The 24302-nt window shown below is 57.9% G+C and overlaps 2 protein-coding genes across 2 annotated transcripts; both read left to right on the top strand.

The window, feature by feature from the left end:
• The first annotated feature begins 7949 nt into the window (after positions 1-7949).
• On the top strand, positions 7950-12168 carry LOC141921586 (T-cell activation Rho GTPase-activating protein-like). Its single transcript, XM_074820509.1, has 9 exons — positions 7950-7976; positions 8725-8811; positions 9047-9208; positions 9293-9402; positions 9764-9959; positions 10164-10263; positions 10391-11059; positions 11146-11304; positions 11664-12168. Exons 1-7 carry the CDS (start codon positions 7950-7952, stop codon positions 10573-10575), a joined length of 867 nt encoding a protein of 288 aa, XP_074676610.1. The 3' UTR covers positions 10576-11059; positions 11146-11304; positions 11664-12168.
• Positions 12169-20314: 8146 nt separating this feature from the next.
• LOC141921585 (T-cell activation Rho GTPase-activating protein-like) lies at positions 20315-23546 on the top strand. The gene is made up of 8 exons (XM_074820508.1): positions 20315-20341; positions 21090-21176; positions 21412-21573; positions 21658-21767; positions 22129-22324; positions 22529-22628; positions 22756-23424; positions 23511-23546. Exons 1-7 carry the CDS (start codon positions 20315-20317, stop codon positions 22938-22940), a joined length of 867 nt encoding a protein of 288 aa, XP_074676609.1. The 3' UTR covers positions 22941-23424; positions 23511-23546.
• Positions 23547-24302: the final 756 nt, after the last annotated feature.

Raw genomic sequence — 24302 nt, 5'->3', positions numbered from 1 at the left:
CCAGAGTTGACCTATAGAGGAATCCTGTATATTTTGTACCTGATAACCGTTGTGCTAGTAGGTATTGTACTAGGTTATAACAAACCGCCTATCCTGATGTAAAAAGCGCTAAAGTGTTGAAGTGTTGAAGCCTGAACAACAGGCCCCGAGCCAAAGCTGCTAACTTAGTATGTAGTCATTAACGATATGTGTATGGTCATTAATGAAAGATGTAGCTTAGATATCATAGACTCCTGACTGATGATGAGTGTAATGGAAACATGTCTATCCTGAATGTATCTTTCTTCTTCTTGGCATAGAGGTAAGTTAACAAGGCCATGAAGCCTGCTGTCCGGCCTTGGGACCAGACGTGTGGCCTTGTTCTAAAAAGAACATAAATAAATTAGATAAGCAGGGAAACTCCCTTAGCTTCTCCCTTGAGCCCTGGCCAGGCTCCGGGGGAATCTAATGTGAGAGTGAAACCAGACGTTCCGCTCAAATCAAAGGTGCCAGCTATTCTGGCTTGCTGATTTTGGGCTATATAAGGCTGGACCCGCTCACAGCGACTTTGGAAGCCTCACCTACGGGTGGACGCACCGCGTAGGATTTCCCACTTGCCGGGAAAGGCTCTCCAAATCCTCGCTGTAACCGGGGCTGCCCAGCCACTGCGGATCCGGATGATGGTAAAGTATGCAAGTGGTGATGGATCTTTCTTAATCCCTATTCTCTCCCTCAGGTAGTAATGATTTGATGCATGACCCTGTATTTTCCTATTTGTTTAAGTGCGCTATTGTGTCTGTTCGTACTGTATGTTTTCTGTATTATTCTGTTACATTATTTAGCTATTTCCAGTAAAATATGCCTGCTCTTTTCACTCTGGTGTCTGAGTTTAATTGGTATCCCTAATCAGCAAAGCACGGGCCCACAATCTTTCTGGTTGGAGTGTAAAATAGCCAAAAGATGCCGGTTTCCTGCATTCTTCCTGCAAAGACTCTGATTTCCTGCATTTTTCCTCAAAAGGGCAGGTTTTGAACTCTCTTCATCGCTCCTATTTTAATCAAGGCATCGCGCAGTATCAACAGTTCCACCAGACACACGCCATCCAAAGCTGACTATGGATCCCCTTTTTGCCACGGGGAGGGCCTTTCGCACAGACGTGTCCCTGGCTGTGCTGGCTGCTCGGTGGGTGAAGGTCGTGGCTCACAGTGGAGTCTGTCTTTCGCCACGATGGTCATTTCCAGGGAGAGCAGCTTGTTGTATTGACCAGGACCCTACAGGGAGAACAGAAGGGCAGGGATGCAGACGCAACACTTGCCACAAGTCCAGCGGAGCAGCTTGCTCCAGCGCGGCCCACTGTGACTTTCTGTGCTGCTGGAGCTGTGCGGATGCTCAGGGGACAAAGGGTTAAACCTGAGTTACCTGCATGAAACACAGCTGTCGCCAGCCTCGGTGCAAGCTGACGCAGGAGCTGGTCCTGACAACCACCAACCCAGGGCACGGAAGGCTTTGAACAGCTGTGACTGTTCTGGAACAGACCGTGCCTCGTGCATCCGCTTCTATTAACAACTCTTCTCCTGCAGCAGAAAAGGAGTTTGAGCTCTTGCTCACGGCTACAGGAGGACGGTGGTGGCCTCGGATGGTGCGTGAGGCTCGGGGCTTGCCTTGCCTATGAGCAGCTATGCCCACAGAGTGACAGAGGCTTTCCCTGGGGAAGAGCCATCAGCGCCCATGTGAAATGGAGGAAAACTTCACTACGGTTTTGGTTGTAGGTGGAAAGTTGTGGATCAGAGAGGAATTCTGCATCTTCCATAGCGTAACAGAGGCAACTGGCTGTAGAGCAATTTTTTGGTTTGTCTAATTCTTCCGGGAAGAGTCTTATGCTGGTACCGAGTAAGGCAGAGTGTCAGACAAAGTAGCTCATTGAATGGGCATGATACGGGGAAATTTACTTGCCTATTAAAAGCCCCATTGCTCTAGAAGTTGCATCTTTTTTCTCTAGTCCTTTCTCTTGGAAGGGGGTGGGCGGAGGGGCATGGGGGGTTTATCTTCATACCTCCTAAAACATGCATTGTAGCAGTCAGGATAGAATATGCCTTCCTCCTGTAGCTTTTCTTTTTTGAACGTGCTGAATTCAGTCAATTGCCCACTGAGTTCAACAGCCACCTCTGATTTTTACCCTTTGGCTGAACAGCTAGATGCAGCCTCCCGTCACTGGCGTTAGCACCATTAATGCAGATCATCTGCTCTCTACTACTCTAGGCTACCTACTATCTAACAGTCTAGGCGAGAGTACAGCCTGATGCAACGTTGCACGTAAGGTCAGTACTACCAAGGGGTGTGACATTCCAATGGAAAACGAGAGAGCCTGTACACCTTTAATTGGCTTCAAGGGATGACAGGGAGAAGCACCATATTTGTAATACACACACACACACAGAAAAGTGGATCTTCCCCCTCAATTTCTGATCATTCTGTGAGAAAGCCGTGCGCCGCACGATGCACGCGCTGTCCACATTCAGTGATGCGGATGACGGGGCAGAGCACACCCTCAGACAGCTTGCAGAAGGCACACGACCGGGAGGAGAGGCTCCTGCAGCCGGGAGTTGTGTTGCCAAGCAGAGGGCCCTTGACAGGCTGGAGAAAGGGGCTGCCAGGTGCCTGCTGTCGTTGAAGAAGGGGAAGAGGGAAGAGCAAAGTGCTGGACCCGGGCAGGAAGAAGCCTTTGGAGCCGTATGTGCTGGGGGAGACCCAGCTGGCAAGCAGCTGTGCAGAGCCCTGGGGTCACGGTGGACCCGAAGTTGAGCAACTTGGAGCCAGCAAAGTACCCCTGGGGCAACGGGGGCTAAGTGCATCCCGGGCTGCAGCAGGCAAACCACTGGCAGCAGGCGGAGGGAGGGGGTGCTTCCCCTCTGCTCTGTCCTGCTCTGGGCTCCCCAGCGCAAGACAGCCAGGGCCACGCTGGAGAGCACCCCCGGCACGAGGCCCCGCCCACTTTCCGTTGGCCTCCCAGCGGCGGCCATTTTGGAGCCAGCAGCCACCAGAGCCGGCAGCAGGGGGCTCTGCTGGCACCGAGCAGCGCCGGCAGGAGGCAGGCTCTGGCCGAGCAGCACTCCCCGGCACCTGCACCTCACTTGCCATCCTCGCTGTCGCCGGCTGGGCCGCATCCCAGAGCGGTGCAGAGCGAGGGTCCTCCTGTCCCGGGCAGGATGGGCCAGGCCAACTGCTGCTGGCACTCCAGGTAGGATCCCCCCTGCGGCTCAGGGATGGGTGGGCACGGCCGGGCCTCGCAGCTGCAGCCTTTCTCATGCCCGCCGCTCTCTGCTCCGCAGGGAGGCTCTCACCGACGCCGAGGCGGTGCTGAGCACAGACGTGTGGCTGACCCGGGGCCACAGGAGGAGCGAGAGGCGCCTTCTCCTCCTCCAGGAGGAACTGGTCATCGCCAAGTTGCGGTAAGACCCTCAGAGCCCCACTGCCTTTCCCCCATCCCTGGCCCTGCCACCAGGCCAGGGACACTCTGGCACCAGCCCCAGGCCCTGGGGCCTTGGTGCTGGATGCACCAATGTCCATCCCAAGGTGTCCTGGTTTAGCCAGGATAGGGTTAAGTTTCCCCAGCAGTGGGGAGGGAGCTCTAGCCGGGTTATTCAATACCATGCTGACGTCAGGTCCGGGCGCCCAAGCGCGGGAAGATTGGTAAACGCGTGGGGTGGGGTCGCTTCCCTCACTGCTGTATCTGTATATCCCTTGTTCTGTTTATTGTTATTACTGTTATTGCTATTGCTATCGTTCTTGTTGTTCGGTTTGTTGCTGTTGCACTGTTGTATCAAACCTCTCCTTATCTCAGCCCCGGGGTCTGTATTTCACTCCCTGCCCCGTTCCGGTCGGTGGGTGGGTGGGGGAGGGGCAGCGGCAGCGTGGTCTCGGGTCCCGGCGGGGCCTAAACCACCACAGCCTTTTTGGTGCCCAACGTGTGGCACGAGAGGGTTGAGATAAGGACACAAGGAGAAGGTGTGTTAGAGCCATCTGTTAGGTGCCATTTTTCTGGTTTTATTCGTATTTGTTTGATAAGGAACATTTGCAGTGCTGGCCAACTTGCTTGCGTGGTGGGGCTGGATTAATCCTTATATCCCCTGTGTGTTCCCAGTGCTGGCGTTTGTTATCGGTGGAAAATGCGTCAAGGGTTTTATTTTGCTATACTGGCTACTGACTGCTTATAATGTGCTTGCATCACTGCTTGTGCGGGTGAACCGGTAGCTGTTTGCTGCCTGGGCTTTCGTTAGGGGTCTCACCGCCTCCGTGGGTGAGCCAGGGGAAGAGATGCTCTCGGTTTTTGAGAGTTTTAGCTATCCTTGGAGCACCCAGGCCAGTGTGTTTGCGGCACAGCGCTTTCTGAATGTCTGCCAGATCTTGTTTTGGGCCATGCGGTACTTCTCCAATAATGGCACCACCCGGAAACCTGCCCCGAGGGCAGATAGTTATAAATGGCAAGGTGTGTGGGAAAAGATGGGCAAGTGCCTGAGTCAGTGGTCACCCCCAGTGCTTTGGGATCTCACTCCCAAACAAGTGCAGAGTCCTGATAAACTGGTGGAGTGTTTGGAAAAGGTGTGTTGCCAATCTGACAAACCCCGGGAGACACAACTCGTTGCGATGTGCTGGGGGCTTGCCCATGCCTACCGTGTCATCTTTAACACTGATCACTGCCCTCAAGGGGGAGAAAGGGCTGCAGGATCTGAAAGTGAACCTGCTGGTACAGCAGCTGGGCCAGGGGGACAGGCAGTGCCAGTACCAGTCGCCTCCACCAGCACAGCAGCTGGGCCAGGGGGACAGGCAGTGCCAGTATGAGTCGCCCCGACACAGAAAACCAAATATACCAAAAAATCCCCTCGCAGTGCACAGGGTGATGATGAACCAGGCCCATCACGAGAGCAGGAGGAAGAGCCGGAGGTAACCATCCGATCTCTATCCCTCAGTGAGTTGCGAGATATGCGGAAGGATTTCAGACGCCTTCCAGGCGAGCAAATTTGCACCTGGCTGCTCTGATGCTGGGATAGTGGAGCTGGTGTTTTGGAATTGGAGGGGAGAGAGGCCAAGCAGCTGGGACCTTTAGCCAGGGAGGCTGGTATTGACAAGGCCATAGGGAAACAGGCTCAAACCCTCAGCCTTTGGAGGCGACTCCTGCTCAGTGTAAGGGAGAGGTGCCCCTACAAGGATGATGTTCTATGTCGGTTAGGCAAGTGGACCAACACGGAGAAAGGCATTCAGAACCTCAGGGAATTGGCTGTGTTTGACATGGTTTATGGTGATCTCAATGATGGCCCATGGATCCAGATCAGGTCCCTTGCACACAGCTGATGTGGCAGAAGTTCCTGCAAAGTGCACCAGAGGCACATTCCAAAGCACTGGCAGTAGCGTCCTGGTGGCGAGACACCCACACTCAGACAGTGGACGAAGTGGCTGGCCAGCTCCGGCAATATGAGGGAAATCTCCCTTCCTCCCAACATGCCTGGGTTTCAGCTGTAAGGGAACTGTCTCAGAGGCTCCAGAAAGTGGAAGAGGACATGTCCTACATTCCACCTGCACGGGCCGATGTCTCAGCCATTAGAAGCAGGCACTTCCCCACCCAAGAGAAGGGCAGTGGAAGGGACACAGCACGGGGTACCCTGTGATTCTTCCTCCGCGACCATGGAGAAAACGTGAGGAGGTGGGATGGACAGCCCACTCCCGCCCTAGCTGCACAAGTACAGCACCTGAAAGGGAAAGCCACCATGAAAGGGGAGTCTTCCAAGAGAGACGCAGCTCCAGTGTCCAGTCGGAAATCCCCCAGACAGAATAGAATGGCCAACGTTATGCTTGACCTTCTTGAGGGGACAAGTGAGTCATTCTTGCAGGAGTCACTCTTAGAACAAGTGAGTGATGGTGAGCAGGATTAGAGGGGCCCTGCCTCCAGCCAGGTGGAGGAAAGGGATAATCGGATTTACTGGACGGTGTGGATCCGATGGCCTGGCACATCAGACGCACAAGCATACATAAGGCCTTGGTAGATACTGGCGCACAGTGCACCCTGATGCCATCAAACTACAGTGGGGTTGAACCCATCTGCATCTCCGGAGTGACAGGGGGATCCCAACAGCTGACCCTATTAGAAGCTGAAGTAAGCTTAACTGGGAAGGACTGGCATAAGCACCCCATTGTGACTGGCCCAGATGCCCCGTGCATCCTAGGTACAGATTACCTGAGGAGAGGGTACTTTAAAGACCCAAGAGAGTACTGGTGGGCCTTTGGTATAGCTGCCCTGGAGGAGGTTGAGCAATTGTCTCCCTTACCCGGCCTCTCAGAAGATCCCTCAGTGGTGTGGGATTACTCAGTCGGTAAACGCGTGGTGTGGGGTCGCTCTCCTCGCTGCTGTATCAGTATATCCCTTGTTCTGTTTATTGTTATTACTGTTATTGCTATTGTTATCGTTCTTGTTGTTCGGTTTGTTGCTGTTGCACTGCTGTATTAAACCTCTCCTTATCTCAGCCCCGGGGTTTGTATTTCCCTCCCTGCCCCGTTCCGGTCGGAGGGTAGGGGAGGGGCAGTGGCAATGTCCTCTCGGGTCCCGGCAGGGCCTAAACCACCACACAGGGGCAGGTGGGGGGCAGGGCTCTGCCCGGGGGCACCCCAAGGCGGCCACCTCCAGCTCACTGCCTGTCTCTCTTCTCCGCAGACGTGGCACCACCCTGCGCCCACAGCTCCGCCTGGCCCTGGACCAGCTGTGGGTGCTGAGCAGCGGGAAGGAGGCGGCGGGGGACGTCAAAGAGGAAGAGGAGGAGGAAGGCAGCGACGACGACAGGACCTCCATCATCTTCATCTGGCCCAGCGGCACCTGTGTTGCCACTTTCGGGTGAGTCATGGTGCCACGTCCCACAGCCGGGCAGGAGAGGGTCCCAACCGTGCCCACGCCACCCTGTGAATGGCCTCTGCCCTCCGTGCAGAGCCTGGACAGGGAGCGGGCTGCACGCCGGCAGGGAGGGATGGGGGTGCGTTTCCACATCCTGCATCCCCTGGTCACCTTTTGGTCCCCAGGAGGCAAGGGCAGGAGCAGCTGCTCTGGCAGGACACAGGGAGCCAGGGCTTGGGCAGCACCCCTGTCCTGCCCCACGGGGCCTCGTGCTGCCCCTCAGCCCTTCCCAAGGGGCAAGGCTGTGCAGGGGCCCGGGGGCTGGGGGGCAGCGGGGCCTGACGCTGGTTCTCCTCTCTTTCTGCAGCTCCCGGGCACTGAAGCAGCTGTGGCTGGGCAAGCTGCTGGGGTAAGCTAGGGGGGTGCTTCAGGCGCGGCCGGATGGGGGAACACAGCTCCCCAGATGGGGAGAGCTGCCGCTGCGGCTGCGGGCAGCTCTCAGGCAGAGCTGCCTGACAAGGGAGAAGAGGTGGCTTGGGGCTCAGCCAGCTCTCTCCCTGTCCTTTCCCGGTGACAGGACACCCGAAGGAGCCACGGGAGCCCGAGTGACCACCGTCCCATCCATCAAACTCCTGCAGAAGGAGCTGAGCCGACGCCACGCCGTAAGTGTCTCTCTCGTCTGGCCGCTGTCCCCGAGCGCTGGCCCTCCAGCCGAGCAGCAGAGGCGTCGCTGCTCACCTCCTTCCACTCTTTCTCTCCTGCCCAGTGGAAGACATTCAGCGCCAAGAAGAGCCTGGAGAGGCTGATGGAGGACCAGGCAGAGGTGAGAACGGCTGCCTTTCACCCGCCTCTGGCTGTGCCAGGGTGCCAGGGCTGTGCGGCGAGTGGGGTGAGCCTGTGCAGGGGGGAGGGAGGGTCCCGCGGTGCCACCCCGGGTGCAAAGAGCGTTGGGGAGCCACCAGGAACGCCGCATGTCCCCGCTGGTGGTGCTGGGAGGAAACCTGCCGCGTGAGGCAGAGAGCCCAGGAGGGCAGAGGGTCCTGGTTCTTGCAGGCTGATCCCAAGCAAGGGCATCCAACAGCCCCACCTACCAATGAAGGCGGACTTTGCCGCTCACCAGGTGAGTTTGGGGACGAAGGGCAGGGAGGGCCTTCTTTTCTCCTGGACCGGCACGTCTGCACAACTGAGGATGCTGTTGCTGCTGCCCTTTGGCCAGAGGAAATCGGTGCGCATCACGCTGCAGCAGGAGAGAGCTGAGCGCTCGGGACCCTTCGACAGTGCTGAGCACTCGAGGTGCTGCCTGCCTGAGCTCTGTCCCCAGAGCCGGGCAGATGGGTCCCTGCTCCTCGGCCAGAGCCGGGAGGAGCCGTGCTCCCTTGTTCCCTGAGTGTCACCCCGCAGGTCGGGCACCCCAAGGGAGGACGGATGTCACCCGGACGAGCAAGGACACCCGCTGGGCAGCGGCCGCCGGACGTGATTCTGCGGGACAGGGAGCCTCCCTCTGCTGCGGCTCGCGGCCTGGGGGAGGGCAGGGCGAGGGCTGGGCGGGGCTGTCCCGCTGTGCCGCCGGTTCTCAGGAGACTGCGAGCCGGAGCCGCTGAGCCAGAGCCCTGGTTCCAGCTGCCGGCTCCCTGCCCGTCCCGTCCCGTCCCGCCGCACCGCTCAGCACCGCGCTGCAGGCAGGGCAGGGCAGGGCAGGGCAGGGCAGGCTCCGGGAGCGCTGGCCTGGCGGTTCCCACTGACGGGCTCTTGCTCTCTTTCCCTTTGCAGCGGGAGGGAGCGGCGGCCGCACCAGCAGGAAGAGGAGGGGGCTGCCCTGGCCGTTTGCGCTGCGGCGGAGCCCGTCCGCTGCCCCGGCGCCAGGGCAGGCGGGCTCCGACTGCAGCAGGGCGCTCTTTGGGCAGCCCCTGGCAGCCCTCTGCGGGGAGGCCGGCACGCTGCCCCGGCCCATCCAGGTAGGCCAGCCTGGACAGGGAAGCCCCAGCCCTCCCTGCGGCTGCTCCAGAGCCACTGTCCCCAGCGGCTGCGGGGGTGGCTGGGGCACGGGGCTTTTCACCCACGGCCACCGCTTCTGTCGCCAGACCCTTTGCGGGGGGGGTGGGGGGGCGGATCCCAGCCTGGGGCAGAGCTCTGGCCTCTGCCGTCACTTGTTTCTTCAGCCAAGCAGCTGTTCTCCTGCGTCTCCCGCAGGAGCTCGTGGACATCCTGCACCAGCGAGGACCGTCGACGGAGGGGATCTTCCGCAGATCCGACAGGGGGACGGCGCTCCAGAAGCTGAAGGAGGACCTCGACCGCGGCGCAGATGTGGACCTGGCAAACCAGCCTGTCATCCTGCTGGCTGCCCTCCTGAAGGTGAGCGCTTCTGCCCTGCAGCTGGAAGAGCTCCTGGCTGGCCTGGAACCTTCAAAGGCTCACCTGAAGCCCTTGGCCTTGCAGGACTTTCTCCGCAGCATCCCGGGCAAGCTGCTCGTTGTCGGCCTCTACGAGGACTGGATGCAGGCCATGGAGAGGCCAAGCAAGGAGGCCAGGGTGGAAGCGCTGAAAGTGTGAGTGTGGCCAGCAGCCTGCCTGTTGAGTAGGGAGTGGCAGAGTCCTGGGACTTGCCTGAAAAGGGACGGGCTCCTTAGAAGGTTGCACTTTCTGGCAGCTCGCATTTGCTGGGCTGGGGTTGCATTTCGGGGGAAAGGGCGTGGGCAGGGAGCCTTCCCTTGCGTGGGCTTGGGTGAAACCAGGAGCTGGGAAGCAGCAGGGTGTGTTCTTCCTGAAGCACAGGAGCCCTGATCACTGCCTGAGAGCACCTGGAAAGTGGCACAACACAGACACTGGCTCCCACCTGCCCTTGTGCAAGCTTCAGGGACAGCTGTGGGCAGCATCTGCTTCCATAACGTTGTGTTCCTGCTCCCTCAGGGTGGCCGAGAAGTTGCCTGCAGCCCATCTCCTCCTCCTCCAGCGCCTGATCTCGCTGCTGCAGAGCATTGGCCACCACGTGTCCACCAGCAGAATGACCGCCAGCAACCTGGCCATCTGCCTGGGGCCAAACCTGCTGGGCCCACCCGACGAGGACCTGCTCCCGCTCGAGGCCATGCTGAAGGTGACCGAGAAGGTACGCTGTATTGACCGGCTGCCTGCAGCCTGCCTGGACCGTCAGAGCTTGCTCCTCTCTTGAGTAAATGATGGTGGAGTGGCTGCCTGGAAGAGCAGCCCCACAGCCACAGCCTTCTGTGCAGAAGCAAGGGTCAGGAGCAGGAAAGGCTGCCTGGCACATTTTCAGACACCTGCGCTGAAACCAAGGCTTTGATGTGTGCAGGTGAAGCTGCTGGTGGAATTTCTCATTGAGAACGGCAGTGACATCCTGGGGGAGGAGATGGCTGTCCAGATGTCACCAGAGCCCATGGGCAGATGCACAGGTAGGAGGAGGGACTGAGGGCTGTCACAGCCTGAGCAGACAGCGGGGGTAGGGCTTGGTGTGGGTTTTGCTTTAGCTGTTGTCCACTTCCAACAAGTCACTTTGCTGCACACGCTTTTGCTTTCCAGAGCTGCCTTTGGGAAAGGAGCATGGCCCGGCAGGCGAAGCAGACGTGGAGCACCAGGCAAAAGCCTTCCTGGATGCACCAGCCTCTCTGCTCATCCTCCAGAGAGCAGCAGGGGGAGATGCGGTGGTGGGAGCAGAATCGGCGGAGGTATGGCAGCTCCACGAGCGCTGCGACAATGTGTCTTAGGTAGGAGGGTAGTTCCTGTTGGGTCCAAGCAGCTGCTGTGCCTCTTCCTGGCATTCGATCTCTTGTGGCTTTGCATTTTATTTCCCCCCACCCCGGAATAACACGCTGTAAGTAAAACTTGGGAGGGCGGAAGAAATTCTGGCAGAAGGAAGTGGGCCAGCCTTCTCTTGCCCGGCAGGGGATCGCAGGCTCTCTGCTGAATGGCCCCACAAATGAACTGTCACACCCCCACGTGAACCCTGTGTTCCAGAGTGAGATCCTTGGGAGAAAGGGCTAATGCAAACCGGCCAAAGGGATCTCCTCTGTAGAGCTAAGGCAGCAACGTGCCAAGCAGTTGCTTACTACTTCAGGGCATCCCTTGCCACCTGCTAATGACGACCTTTCTGTTTTAGGCACGCATTGCTCCGTCTCCAACCACCCCCGAGACCACGGTAGAGGCCCTGGGATGCACAGAGGAACCAAAGAGCCTCTCAGAGCAAAGAAGGTAAAATGAGTCAGCTTTGGTTAAATCAAGAACTGATTCCAACTGATCCTGGCTTTACCTATCTAACCATGCTGTGGGATGGAAAGGTTTGCAGGCTCCTGCCAGGAGAGCGCCAGCCAAAGGAAAAGAAAGAGAGAAGAGGCCTGGGCAGAAGAGACGGAACCCCACCAGGCGAAGAAGAGAAGAAAGAAGAAGATGGGGACTGCAAAAAAAGCAGGGAGGTGCAAAAGATCAGGAAGCCCCAGGTACGTACCAGGCTCTGCTGCCCATCTTTGCCAACTCTCCACACTGCTCTAAGTCAGTCCAACTCTCTGGCAAGGGACGGCGAGGGGATGGTGCTATGCAGGGTTTGGAAATAACCCCGTGGCAGCTCCCCAGGGGAGCCCTGCTGTGTGGCACGGGGGCACTCTGCACCTCTGCATATGCGCAGGTCTGTAAGGGCATTACCCATGGGGATAAGGGGCCAGAGCCACCCCAGAGCCAATGCCAGCAGTAGCTCTCTTCTGGGATATCAACAATTCCTGTTCCCCAAAGAAAGGGGAACCAAGCCATGCCTGTTCCTGCCTTTGTGCTTTACCAGTGCTTTCTGGCTCTGTCGTTGTAGGTGCTGATTTCCTGTTGCCACCTGAAGCCCTGTGACTCCTGGGCTCCTGCAGTTAATGTCCACAATAAAAGGACATTTTGTCTCTTCTGAATGTGTGTGCCATACGATATTCTGGACGAGGTAGAAGTTGTTTTGTGACGCACGCATCCTTGTGGAAGAGTTTGGGATCATCCCTTGCGCCAGAATCCTTTCCAGCAGGCATCGGGGCTGAGTTCAGGTGCTTGAGGCGTCAAACCAAAGCACAGCATCACATAGAACCGCTGAGGCTGGGAGGGACCTGTGGAGCTCCTCTGGTCCAACCTGCCTGCTCAAGCAGGGTCACCTAGACCGGATTGCTCAGGACTGTGGACTAATGGGCACCTTCCCTTGTCACACGGAGCATCCTCATGGGGGGAAAAGGGATGCTCTGGAGAGTTTCTGGCAAATCTCTGGAGAAGAGCTTCTCCCTGCCCCTCTACCAGGGGCTTTTTCAGCTGGTGGGTGCAGTCAGCACTGCAGGAAAGAACAGGCAGCAGCCACCACAGTCAGCACTGCGGGAAAGCTGGGACCGCGGAGACCCTCCCAGGCTCTCCAAGCCCAGCCTAGCCCAGTCCAGACAGCGTCCACAAGAGTGGTCTTCCATCCCTTTTCCCAACGTGCTGAACTGCCCTTAAAGCATTAACCACCGGGCTGAAGTGCTAAGGCTTGGACAATAGGCCCAAGCCAGAGTTGACCTATAGAGGAATCCTGTATATTTTGTACCTGATAACCGTTGTGCTAGTAGGTATTGTACTAGGTTATAACAAACCGCCTATCCTGATGTAAAAAGCGCTAAAGTGTTGAAGTGTTGAAGCCTGAACAACAGGCCCCGAGCCAAAGCTGCTAACTTAGTATGTAGTCATTAACGATATGTGTATGGTCATTAATGAAAGATGTAGCTTAGATATCATAGACTCCTGACTGATGATGAATGTAATGGAAACATGTCTATCCTGAATGTATCTTTCTTCTTCTTGGCATAGAGGTAAGTTAACAAGGCCATGAAGCCTGCTGTCCGGCCTTGGGACCAGACGTGTGGCCTTGTTCTAAAAAGAACATAAATAAATTAGATAAGCAGGGAAACTCCCTTAGCTTCTCCCTTGAGCCCTGGCCAGGCTCCGGGGGAATCTAATGTGAGAGTGAAACCAGACGTTCTGCTCAAAACAGAGGTGCCAGCTGTTCTGGCTTGCTGATTTTGGGCTATATAAGGCTGGACCCGCTCACAGCGACTTTGGAAGCCTCACCTACGGGTGGACGCACCGCGTAGGATTTCCCACTTGCCGGGAAAGGCTCTCCAAATCCTCGCTGTAACCGGGGCTGCCCAGCCACTGCGGATCCGGATGATGGTAAAGTATGCAAGTGGTGATGGATCTTTCTTAATCCCTATTCTCTCCCTCAGGTAGTAATGATTTGATGCATGACCCTGTATTTTCCTATTTGTTTAAGTGCGCTATTGTGTCTGTTCGTACTGTATGTTTTCTGTATTATTCTGTTACATTATTTAGCTATTTCCAGTAAAATATGCCTGCTCTTTTCACTCTGGTGTCTGAGTTTAATTGGTATCCCTAATCAGCAAAGCACGGGCCCACAATCTTTCTGGTTGGAGTGTAAAATAGCCAAAAGATGCCGGTTTCCTGCATTCTTCCTGCAAAGACTCTGATTTCCTGCATTTTTCCTCAAAAGGGCAGGTTTTGAACTCTCTTCATCGCTCCTATTTTAATCAAGGCATCGCGCAGTATCAACAGTTCCACCAGACACACGCCATCCAAAGCTGACTATGGATCCCCTTTTTGCCACGGGGAGGGCCTTTCGCACAGACGTGTCCCTGGCTGTGCTGGCTGCTCGGTGGGTGAAGGTCATGGCTCACAGTGGAGTCTGTCTTTCGCCACGATGGTCATTTCCAGGGAGAGCAGCTTGTTGTATTGACCAGGACCCTACAGGGAGAACAGAAGGGCAGGGATGCAGACGCAACACTTGCCACAAGTCCAGCGGAGCAGCTTGCTCCAGCGCGGCCCACTGTGACTTTCTGTGCTGCTGGAGCTGTGCGGATGCTCAGGGGACAAAGGGTTAAACCTGAGTTACCTGCATGAAATACAGCTGTCGCCAGCCTCGGTGCAAGCTGACGCAGGAGCTGGTCCTGACAACCACCAACCCAGGGCACGGAAAGCTTTGAACAGCTGTGACTGTTCTGGAACTGACCGTGCCTCGTGCATCCGCTTCTATTAACAACTCTTCTCCTGCAGCAGAAAAGGCGTTTGAGATCTTGCTCACGGCTACAGGAGGACGGTGGTGGCCTCGGATGGTGCGTGAGGCTCGGGGCTTGCCTTGCCTATGAGCAGCTATGCCCACAGAGTGACAGAGGCTTTCCCTGGGGAAGAGCCATCAGCGCCCATGTGAAATGGAGGAAAACTTCACTACGGTTTTGGTTGTAGGTGGAAAGTTGTGGATCAGAGAGGAATTCTGCATCTTCCATAGCGTAACAGAGGCAACTGGCTGTAGAGCAATTTTTTGGTTTGTCTAATTCTTCCGGGAAGAGTCTTATGCTGGTACCGAGTAAGGCAGAGTGTCAGACAAAGTAGCTCATTGAATGGGCATGATACGGGGAAATTTACTTGCCTATTAAAAGCCCCATTGCTCTAGAAGTTGCATCTTTTTTCTCTAGTCCTTTCTCTTGGAAGGGGGTGGGCGGAGGGGCATGGGGGGTTTATCTTCATACCTCCTAAAACATGCATTGTAGCAGTCAGGATAGAATATGCCTTCCTCCTGTAGCTTTTCTTTTTTGAACGTGCTGAATTCAGTCAATTGCCCACTGAGTTCAACAGCCACCTCTGATTTTTACCCTTTGGCTGAACAGCTAGATGCAGCCTCCCGTCACTGGCGTTAGCACCATTAATGCAGATCATCTGCTCTCTACTACTCTAGGCTACCTACTATCTAACAGTCTAGGCGAGAGTACAGCCTGATGCAACGTTGCACGTAAGGTCAGTACTACCAAGGGGTGTGACATTCCAATGGAAAACGAGAGAGCCTGTACACCTTTAATTGGCTTCAAGGGATGACAGGGAGAAGCACCATATTTGTAATACACACACACACACAGAAAAGTGGATCTTCCCCCTCAATTTCTGATCATTCTGTGAGAAAGCCGTGCGCCGCACGATGCACGCGCTGTCCACATTCAGTGATGCGGATGACGGGGCAGAGCACACCCTCAGACAGCTTGCAGAAGGCACACGACCGGGAGGAGAGGCTCCTGCAGCCGGGAGTTGTGTTGCCAAGCAGAGGGCCCTTGACAGGCTGGAGAAAGGGGCTGCCAGGTGCCTGCTGTCGTTGAAGAAGGGGAAGAGGGAAGAGCAAAGTGCTGGACCCGGGCAGGAAGAAGCCTTTGGAGCCGTATGTGCTGGGGGAGACCCAGCTGGCAAGCAGCTGTGCAGAGCCCTGGGGTCACGGTGGACCCGAAGTTGAGCAACTTGGAGCCAGCAAAGTACCCCTGGGGCAACGGGGGCTAAGTGCATCCCGGGCTGCAGCAGGCAAACCACTGGCAGCAGGCGGAGGGAGGGGGTGCTTCCCCTCTGCTCTGTCCTGCTCTGGGCTCCCCAGCGCAAGACAGCCAGGGCCACGCTGGAGAGCACCCCCGGCACGAGGCCCCGCCCACTTTCCGTTGGCCTCCCAGCGGCGGCCATTTTGGAGCCAGCAGCCACCAGAGCCGGCAGCAGGGGGCTCTGCTGGCACCGAGCAGCGCCGGCAGGAGGCAGGCTCTGGCCGAGCAGCACTCCCCGGCACCTGCACCTCACTTGCCATCCTCGCTGTCGCCGGCTGGGCCGCATCCCAGAGCGGTGCAGAGCGAGGGTCCTCCTGTCCCGGGCAGGATGGGCCAGGCCAACTGCTGCTGGCACTCCAGGTAGGATCCCCCCTGCGGCTCAGGGATGGGTGGGCACGGCCGGGCCTCGCAGCTGCAGCCTTTCTCATGCCCGCCGCTCTCTGCTCCGCAGGGAGGCTCTCACCGACGCCGAGGCGGTGCTGAGCACAGACGTGTGGCTGACCCGGGGCCACAGGAGGAGCGAGAGGCGCCTTCTCCTCCTCCAGGAGGAACTGGTCATCGCCAAGTTGCGGTAAGACCCTCAGAGCCCCACTGCCTTTCCCCCATCCCTGGCCCTGCCACCAGGCCAGGGACACTCTGGCACCAGCCCCAGGCCCTGGGGCCTTGGTGCTGGATGCACCAATGTCCATCCCAAGGTGTCCTGGTTTAGCCAGGATAGGGTTAAGTTTCCCCAGCAGTGGGGAGGGAGCTCTAGCCGGGTTATTCAATACCATGCTGACGTCAGGTCCGGGCGCCCAAGCGCGGGAAGATTGGTAAACGCGTGGGGTGGGGTCGCTTCCCTCACTGCTGTATCTGTATATCCCTTGTTCTGTTTATTGTTATTACTGTTATTGCTATTGCTATCGTTCTTGTTGTTCGGTTTGTTGCTGTTGCACTGTTGTATCAAACCTCTCCTTATCTCAGCCCCGGGGTCTGTATTTCACTCCCTGCCCCGTTCCGGTCGGTGGGTGGGTGGGGGAGGGGCAGCGGCAGCGTGGTCTCGGGTCCCGGCGGGGCCTAAACCACCACAGCCTTTTTGGTGCCCAACGTGTGGCACGAGAGGGTTGAGATAAGGACACAAGGAGAAGGTGCGTTAGAGCCATCTGTTAGGTGCCATTTTTCTGGTTTTATTCGTATTTGTTTGATAAGGAACATTTGCAGTGCTGGCCAACTTGCTTGCGTGGTGGGGCTGGATTAATCCTTATATCCCCTGTGTGTTCCCAGTGCCGGCGTTTGTTATCGGTGGAAAATGCGTCAAGGGTTTTATTTTGCTATACTGGCTACTGACTGCTTATAATGTGCTTGCATCACTGCTTGTGCGGGTGAACCGGTAGCTGTTTGCTGCCTGGGCTTTCGTTAGGGGTCTCACCGCCTCCGTGGGTGAGCCAGGGGAAGAGATGCTCTCGGTTTTTGAGAGTTTTAGCTATCCTTGGAGCACCCAGGCCAGTGTGTTTGCGGCACAGCGCTTTCTGAATGTCTGCCAGATCTTGTTTTGGGCCATGCGGTACTTCTCCAATAATGGCACCACCCGGAAACCTGCCCCGAGGGCAGATAGTTATAAATGGCAAGGTGTGTGGGAAAAGATGGGCAAGTGCCTGAGTCAGTGGTCACCCCCAGTGCTTTGGGATCTCACTCCCAAACAAGTGCAGAGTCCTGATAAACTGGTGGAGTGTTTGGAAAAGGTGTGTTGCCAATCTGACAAACCCCGGGAGACACAACTCGTTGCGATGTGCTGGGGGCTTGCCCATGCCTACCGTGTCATCTTTAACACTGATCACTGCCCTCAAGGGGGAGAAAGGGCTGCAGGATCTGAAAGTGAACCTGCTGGTACAGCAGCTGGGCCAGGGGGACAGGCAGTGCCAGTACCAGTCGCCTCCACCAGCACAGCAGCTGGGCCAGGGGGACAGGCAGTGCCAGTATGAGTCGCCCCGACACGGAAAACCAAATATACCAAAAAATCCCCTCGCAGTGCACAGGGTGATAATGAACCAGGCCCATCACGAGAGCAGGAGGAAGAGCCGGAGGTAACCATCCGATCTCTATCCCTCAGTGAGTTGCGAGATATGCGGAAGGATTTCAGATGCCTTCCAGGCGAGCAAATTTGCACCTGGCTGCTCTGATGCTGGGATAGTGGAGCTGGTGTTTTGGAATTGGAGGGGAGAGAGGCCAAGCAGCTGGGATCTTTAGCCAGGGAGGCTGGTATTGACAAGGCCATAGGGAAACAGGCTCAAACCCTCAGCCTTTGGAGGCGACTCCTGCTCAGTGTAAGGGAGAGGTGCCCCTACAAGGATGATGTTCTATGTCGGTTAGGCAAGTGGACCAACACGGAGAAAGGCATTCAGAACCTCAGGGAATTGGCTGTGTTTGACATGGTTTATGGTGATCTCAATGATGGCCCATGGATCCAGATCAGGTCCCTTGCACACAGCTGATGTGGCAGAAGTTCCTGCAAAGTGCACCAGAGGCACATTCCAAAGCATTGGCAGTAGCGTCCTGGTGGCGAGACACCCACACTCAGACAGTGGACGAAGTGGCTGGCCAGCTCCGGCAATATGAGGGAAATCTCCCTTCCTCCCAACATGCCTGGGTTTCAGCTGTAAGGGAACTGTCTCAGAGGCTCCAGAAAGTGGAAGAGGACATGTCCTACATTCCACCTGCACGGGCCGATGTCTCAGCCATTAGAAGCAGGCACTTCCCCACCCAAGAGAAGGGCAGTGGAAGGGACACAGCACGGGGTACCCTGTGATTCTTCCTCCGCGACCATGGAGAAAACGTGAGGAGGTGGGATGGACAGCCCACTCCCGCCCTAGCTGCACAAGTACAGCACCTGAAAGGGAAAGCCACCATGAAAGGGGAGTCTTCCAAGAGAGACGCAGCTCCAGTGTCCAGTCGGAAATCCCCCAGACAGAATAGAATGGCCAACGTTATGCTTGACCTTCTTGAGGGGACAAGTGAGTCATTCTTGCAGGAGTCACTCTTAGAACAAGTGAGTGATGGTGAGCAGGATTAGAGGGGCCCTGCCTCCAGCCAGGTGGAGGAAAGGGATAATCGGATTTACTGGACGCTGTGGATCCGATGGCCTGGCACATCAGACGCACAAGCATACATAAGGCCTTGGTAGATACTGGCGCACAGTGCACCCTGATGCCATCAAACTACAGTGGGGTTGAACCCATCTGCATCTCCGGAGTGACAGGGGGATCCCAACAGCTGACCCTATTAGAAGCTGAAGTAAGCTTAACTGGGAAGGACTGGCATAAGCACCCCATTGTGACTGGCCCAGATGCCCCGTGCATCCTAGGTACAGATTACCTGAGGAGAGGGTACTTTAAAGACCCAAGAGAGTACTGGTGGGCCTTTGGTATAGCTGCCCTGGAGGAGGTTGAGCAATTGTCTCCCTTACCCGGCCTCTCAGAAGATCCCTCAGTGGTGTGGGATTACTCAGTCGGTAAACGCGTGGTGTGGGGTCGCTCTCCTCGCTGCTGTATCAGTATATCCCTTGTTCTGTTTATTGTTATTACTGTTATTGCTATTGTTATCGTTCTTGTTGTTCGGTTTGTTGCTGTTGCACTGCTGTATTAAACCTCTCCTTATCTCAGCCCCGGGGTTTGTATTTCCCTCCCTGCCCCGTTCCGGTCGGAGGGTAGGGGAGGGGCAGTGGCAATGTCCTCTCGGGTCCCGGCAGGGCCTAAACCACCACACAGGGGCAGGTGGGGGGCAGGGCTCTGCCCGGGGGCACCCCAAGGCGGCCACCTCCAGCTCACTGCCTGTCTCTCTTCTCCGCAGACGTGGCACCACCCTGCGCCCACAGCTCCGCCTGGCCCTGGACCAGCTGTGGGTGCTGAGCAGCGGGAAGGAGGCGGCGGGGGACGTCAAAGAGGAAGAGGAGGAGGAAGGCAGCGACGACGACAGGACCTCCATCATCTTCATCTGGCCCAGCGGCACCTGTGTTGCCACTTTCGGGTGAGTCATGGTGCCACGTCCCACAGCCGGGCAGGAGAGGGTCCCAACCGTGCCCACGCCACCCTGTGAATGGCCTCTGCCCTCCGTGCAGAGCCTGGACAGGGAGCGGGCTGCACGCCGGCAGGGAGGGATGGGGGTGCGTTTCCACATCCTGCATCCCCTGGTCACCTTTTGGTCCCCAGGAGGCAAGGGCAGGAGCAGCTGCTCTGGCAGGACACAGGGAGCCAGGGCTTGGGCAGCACCCCTGTCCTGCCCCACGGGGCCTCGTGCTGCCCCTCAGCCCTTCCCAAGGGGCAAGGCTGTGCAGGGGCCCGGGGGCTGGGGGGCAGCGGGGCCTGACGCTGGTTCTCCTCTCTTTCTGCAGCTCCCGGGCACTGAAGCAGCTGTGGCTGGGCAAGCTGCTGGGGTAAGCTAGGGGGGTGCTTCAGGCGCGGCCGGATGGGGGAACACAGCTCCCCAGATGGGGAGAGCTGCCGCTGCGGCTGCGGGCAGCTCTCAGGCAGAGCTGCCTGACAAGGGAGAAGAGGTGGCTTGGGGCTCAGCCAGCTCTCTCCCTGTCCTTTCCCGGTGACAGGACACCCGAAGGAGCCACGGGAGCCCGAGTGACCACCGTCCCATCCATCAAACTCCTGCAGAAGGAGCTGAGCCGACGCCACGCCGTAAGTGTCTCTCTCGTCTGGCCGCTGTCCCCGAGCGCTGGCCCTCCAGCCGAGCAGCAGAGGCGTCGCTGCTCACCTCCTTCCACTCTTTCTCTCCTGCCCAGTGGAAGACATTCAGCGCCAAGAAGAGCCTGGAGAGGCTGATGGAGGACCAGGCAGAGGTGAGAACGGCTGCCTTTCACCCGCCTCTGGCTGTGCCAGGGTGCCAGGGCTGTGCGGCGAGTGGGGTGAGCCTGTGCAGGGGGGAGGGAGGGTCCCGCGGTGCCACCCCGGGTGCAAAGAGCGTTGGGGAGCCACCAGGAACGCCGCATGTCCCCGCTGGTGGTGCTGGGAGGAAACCTGCCGCGTGAGGCAGAGAGCCCAGGAGGGCAGAGGGTCCTGGTTCTTGCAGGCTGATCCCAAGCAAGGGCATCCAACAGCCCCACCTACCAATGAAGGCGGACTTTGCCGCTCACCAGGTGAGTTTGGGGACGAAGGGCAGGGAGGGCCTTCTTTTCTCCTGGACCGGCACGTCTGCACAACTGAGGATGCTGTTGCTGCTGCCCTTTGGCCAGAGGAAATCGGTGCGCATCACGCTGCAGCAGGAGAGAGCTGAGCGCTCGGGACCCTTCGACAGTGCTGAGCACTCGAGGTGCTGCCTGCCTGAGCTCTGTCCCCAGAGCCGGGCAGATGGGTCCCTGCTCCTCGGCCAGAGCCGGGAGGAGCCGTGCTCCCTTGTTCCCTGAGTGTCACCCCGCAGGTCGGGCACCCCAAGGGAGGACGGATGTCACCCGGACGAGCAAGGACACCCGCTGGGCAGCGGCCGCCGGACGTGATTCTGCGGGACAGGGAGCCTCCCTCTGCTGCGGCTCGCGGCCTGGGGGAGGGCAGGGCGAGGGCTGGGCGGGGCTGTCCCGCTGTGCCGCCGGTTCTCAGGAGACTGCGAGCCGGAGCCGCTGAGCCAGAGCCCTGGTTCCAGCTGCCGGCTCCCTGCCCGTCCCGTCCCGTCCCGCCGCACCGCTCAGCACCGCGCTGCAGGCAGGGCAGGGCAGGGCAGGGCAGGGCAGGCTCCGGGAGCGCTGGCCTGGCGGTTCCCACTGACGGGCTCTTGCTCTCTTTCCCTTTGCAGCGGGAGGGAGCGGCGGCCGCACCAGCAGGAAGAGGAGGGGGCTGCCCTGGCCGTTTGCGCTGCGGCGGAGCCCGTCCGCTGCCCCGGCGCCAGGGCAGGCGGGCTCCGACTGCAGCAGGGCGCTCTTTGGGCAGCCCCTGGCAGCCCTCTGCGGGGAGGCCGGCACGCTGCCCCGGCCCATCCAGGTAGGCCAGCCTGGACAGGGAAGCCCCAGCCCTCCCTGCGGCTGCTCCAGAGCCACTGTCCCCAGCGGCTGCGGGGGTGGCTGGGGCACGGGGCTTTTCACCCACGGCCACCGCTTCTGGCGCCAGACCCTTTGCGGGGGGGGTGGGGGGGCGGATCCCAGCCTGGGGCAGAGCTCTGGCCTCTGCCGTCACTTGTTTCTTCAGCCAAGCAGCTGTTCTCCTGCGTCTCCCGCAGGAGCTCGTGGACATCCTGCACCAGCGAGGACCGTCGACGGAGGGGATCTTCCGCAGATCCGACAGGGGGACGGCGCTCCAGAAGCTGAAGGAGGACCTCGACCGCGGCGCAGATGTGGACCTGGCAAACCAGCCTGTCATCCTGCTGGCTGCCCTCCTGAAGGTGAGCGCTTCTGCCCTGCAGCTGGAAGAGCTCCTGGCTGGCCTGGAACCTTCAAAGGCTCACCTGAAGCCCTTGGCCTTGCAGGACTTTCTCCGCAGCATCCCGGGCAAGCTGCTCGTTGTCGGCCTCTACGAGGACTGGATGCAGGCCATGGAGAGGCCAAGCAAGGAGGCCAGGGTGGAAGCGCTGAAAGTGTGAGTGTGGCCAGCAGCCTGCCTGTTGAGTAGGGAGTGGCAGAGTCCTGGGACTTGCCTGAAAAGGGACGGGCTCCTTAGAAGGTTGCACTTTCTGGCAGCTCGCATTTGCTGGGCTGGGGTTGCATTTCGGGGGAAAGGGCGTGGGCAGGGAGCCTTCCCTTGCGTGGGCTTGGGTGAAACCAGGAGCTGGGAAGCAGCAGGGTGTGTTCTTCCTGAAGCACAGGAGCCCTGATCACTGCCTGAGAGCACCTGGAAAGTGGCACAACACAGACACTGGCTCCCACCTGCCCTTGTGCAAGCTTCAGGGACAGCTGTGGGCAGCATCTGCTTCCATAACGTTGTGTTCCTGCTCCCTCAGGGTGGCCGAGAAGTTGCCTGCAGCCCATCTCCTCCTCCTCCAGCGCCTGATCTCGCTGCTGCAGAGCATTGGCCACCACGTGTCCACCAGCAGAATGACCGCCAGCAACCTGGCCATCTGCCTGGGGCCAAACCTGCTGGGCCCACCCGACGAGGACCTGCTCCCGCTCGAGGCCATGCTGAAGGTGACCGAGAAGGTACGCTGTATTGACCGGCTGCCTGCAGCCTGCCTGGACCGTCAGAGCTTGCTCCTCTCTTGAGTAAATGATGGTGGAGTGGCTGCCTGGAAGAGCAGCCCCACAGCCACAGCCTTCTGTGCAGAAGCAAGGGTCAGGAGCAGGAAAGGCTGCCTGGCACATTTTCAGACACCTGCGCTGAAACCAAGGCTTTGATGTGTGCAGGTGAAGCTGCTGGTGGAATTTCTCATTGAGAACGGCAGTGACATCCTGGGGGAGGAGATGGCTGTCCAGATGTCACCAGAGCCCATGGGCAGATGCACAGGTAGGAGGAGGGACTGAGGGCTGTCACAGCCTGAGCAGACAGCGGGGGTAGGGCTTGGTGTGGGTTTTGCTTTAGCTGTTGTCCACTTCCAACAAGTCACTTTGCTGCACACGCTTTTGCTTTCCAGAGCTGCCTTTGGGAAAGGAGCATGGCCCGGCAGGCGAAGCAGACGTGGAGCACCAGGCAAAAGCCTTCCTGGATGCACCAGCCTCTCTGCTCATCCTCCAGAGAGCAGCAGGGGGAGATGCGGTGGTGGGAGCAGAATCGGCGGAGGTATGGCAGCTCCACGAGCGCTGCGACAATGTGTCTTAGGTAGGAGGGTAGTTCCTGTTGGGTCCAAGCAGCTGCTGTGCCTCTTCCTGGCATTCGATCTCTTGTGGCTTTGCATTTTATTTCCCCCCACCCCGGAATAACACGCTGTAAGTAAAACTTGGGAGGGCGGAAGAAATTCTGGCAGAAGGAAGTGGGCCAGCCTTCTCTTGCCCGGCAGGGGATCGCAGGCTCTCTGCTGAATGGCCCCACAAATGAACTGTCACACCCCCACGTGAACCCTGTGTTCCAGAGTGAGATCCTTGGGAGAAAGGGCTAATGCAAACCGGCCAAAGGGATCTCCTCTGTAGAGCTAAGGCAGCAACGTGCCAAGCAGTTGCTTACTACTTCAGGGCATCCCTTGCCACCTGCTAATGACGACCTTTCTGTTTTAGGCACGCATTGCTCCGTCTCCAACCACCCCCGAGACCACGGTAGAGGCCCTGGGATGCACAGAGGAACCAAAGAGCCTCTCAGAGCAAAGAAGGTAAAATGAGTCAGCTTTGGTTAAATCAAGAACTGATTCCAACTGATCCTGGCTTTACCTATCTAACCATGCTGTGGGATGGAAAGGTTTGCAGGCTCCTGCCAGGAGAGCGCCAGCCAAAGGAAAAGAAAGAGAGAAGAGGCCTGGGCAGAAGAGACGGAACCCTACCAGGCGAAGAAGAGAAGAAAGAAGAAGATGGGGACTGCAAAAAAAGCAGGGAGGTGCAAAAGATCAGGAAGCCCCAGGTACGTACCAGGCTCTGCTGCCCATCTTTGCCAACTCTCCACACTGCTCTAAGTCAGTCCAACTCTCTGGCAAGGGACGGCGAGGGGATGGTGCTATGCAGGGTTTGGAAATAACCCCGTGGCAGCTCCCCAGGGGAGCCCTGCTGTGTGGCACGGGGGCACTCTGCACCTCTGCATATGCGCAGGTCTGTAAGGGCATTACCCATGGGGATAAGGGGCCAGAGCCACCCCAGAGCCAATGCCAGCAGTAGCTCTCTTCTGGGATATCAACAATTCCTGTTCCCCAAAGAAAGGGGAACCAAGCCATGCCTGTTCCTGCCTTTGTGCTTTACCAGTGCTTTCTGGCTCTGTCGTTGTAGGTGCTGATTTCCTGTTGCCACCTGAAGCCCTGTGACTCCTGGGCTCCTGCAGTTAATGTCCACAATAAAAGGACATTTTGTCTCTTCTGAATGTGTGTGCCATACGATATTCTGGACGAGGTAGAAGTTGTTTTGTGACGCACGCATCCTTGTGGAAGAGTTTGGGATCATCCCTTGCGCCAGAATCCTTTCCAGCAGGCATCGGGGCTGAGTTCAGGTGCTTGAGGCGTCAAACCAAAGCACAGCATCACATAGAACCGCTGAGGCTGGGAGG

This window comes from Strix aluco, chromosome 3, assembly GCF_031877795.1.
Source record: "Strix aluco isolate bStrAlu1 chromosome 3, bStrAlu1.hap1, whole genome shotgun sequence".
Lineage (NCBI taxonomy): Eukaryota > Metazoa > Chordata > Aves > Strigiformes > Strigidae > Strix > Strix aluco.
This window is presented reverse-complemented; position numbering and strand designations above follow the sequence as displayed.

Coding starts and splice junctions, on each gene's coding strand:
- LOC141921586 (XM_074820509.1), top strand. CDS start 7,950: ATGAAGGCGGACTTTGCCGCTCACCAG. Junction 9,209..9,292: donor TGCTGGCTGCCCTCCTGAAG/GTGAGCGCTTCT, acceptor TTGGCCTTGCAG/GACTTTCTCCGCAGCATCCC. Junction 9,960..10,163: donor TGCTGAAGGTGACCGAGAAG/GTACGCTGTATT, acceptor TGATGTGTGCAG/GTGAAGCTGCTGGTGGAATT.
- LOC141921585 (XM_074820508.1), top strand. CDS start 20,315: ATGAAGGCGGACTTTGCCGCTCACCAG. Junction 21,574..21,657: donor TGCTGGCTGCCCTCCTGAAG/GTGAGCGCTTCT, acceptor TTGGCCTTGCAG/GACTTTCTCCGCAGCATCCC. Junction 22,325..22,528: donor TGCTGAAGGTGACCGAGAAG/GTACGCTGTATT, acceptor TGATGTGTGCAG/GTGAAGCTGCTGGTGGAATT.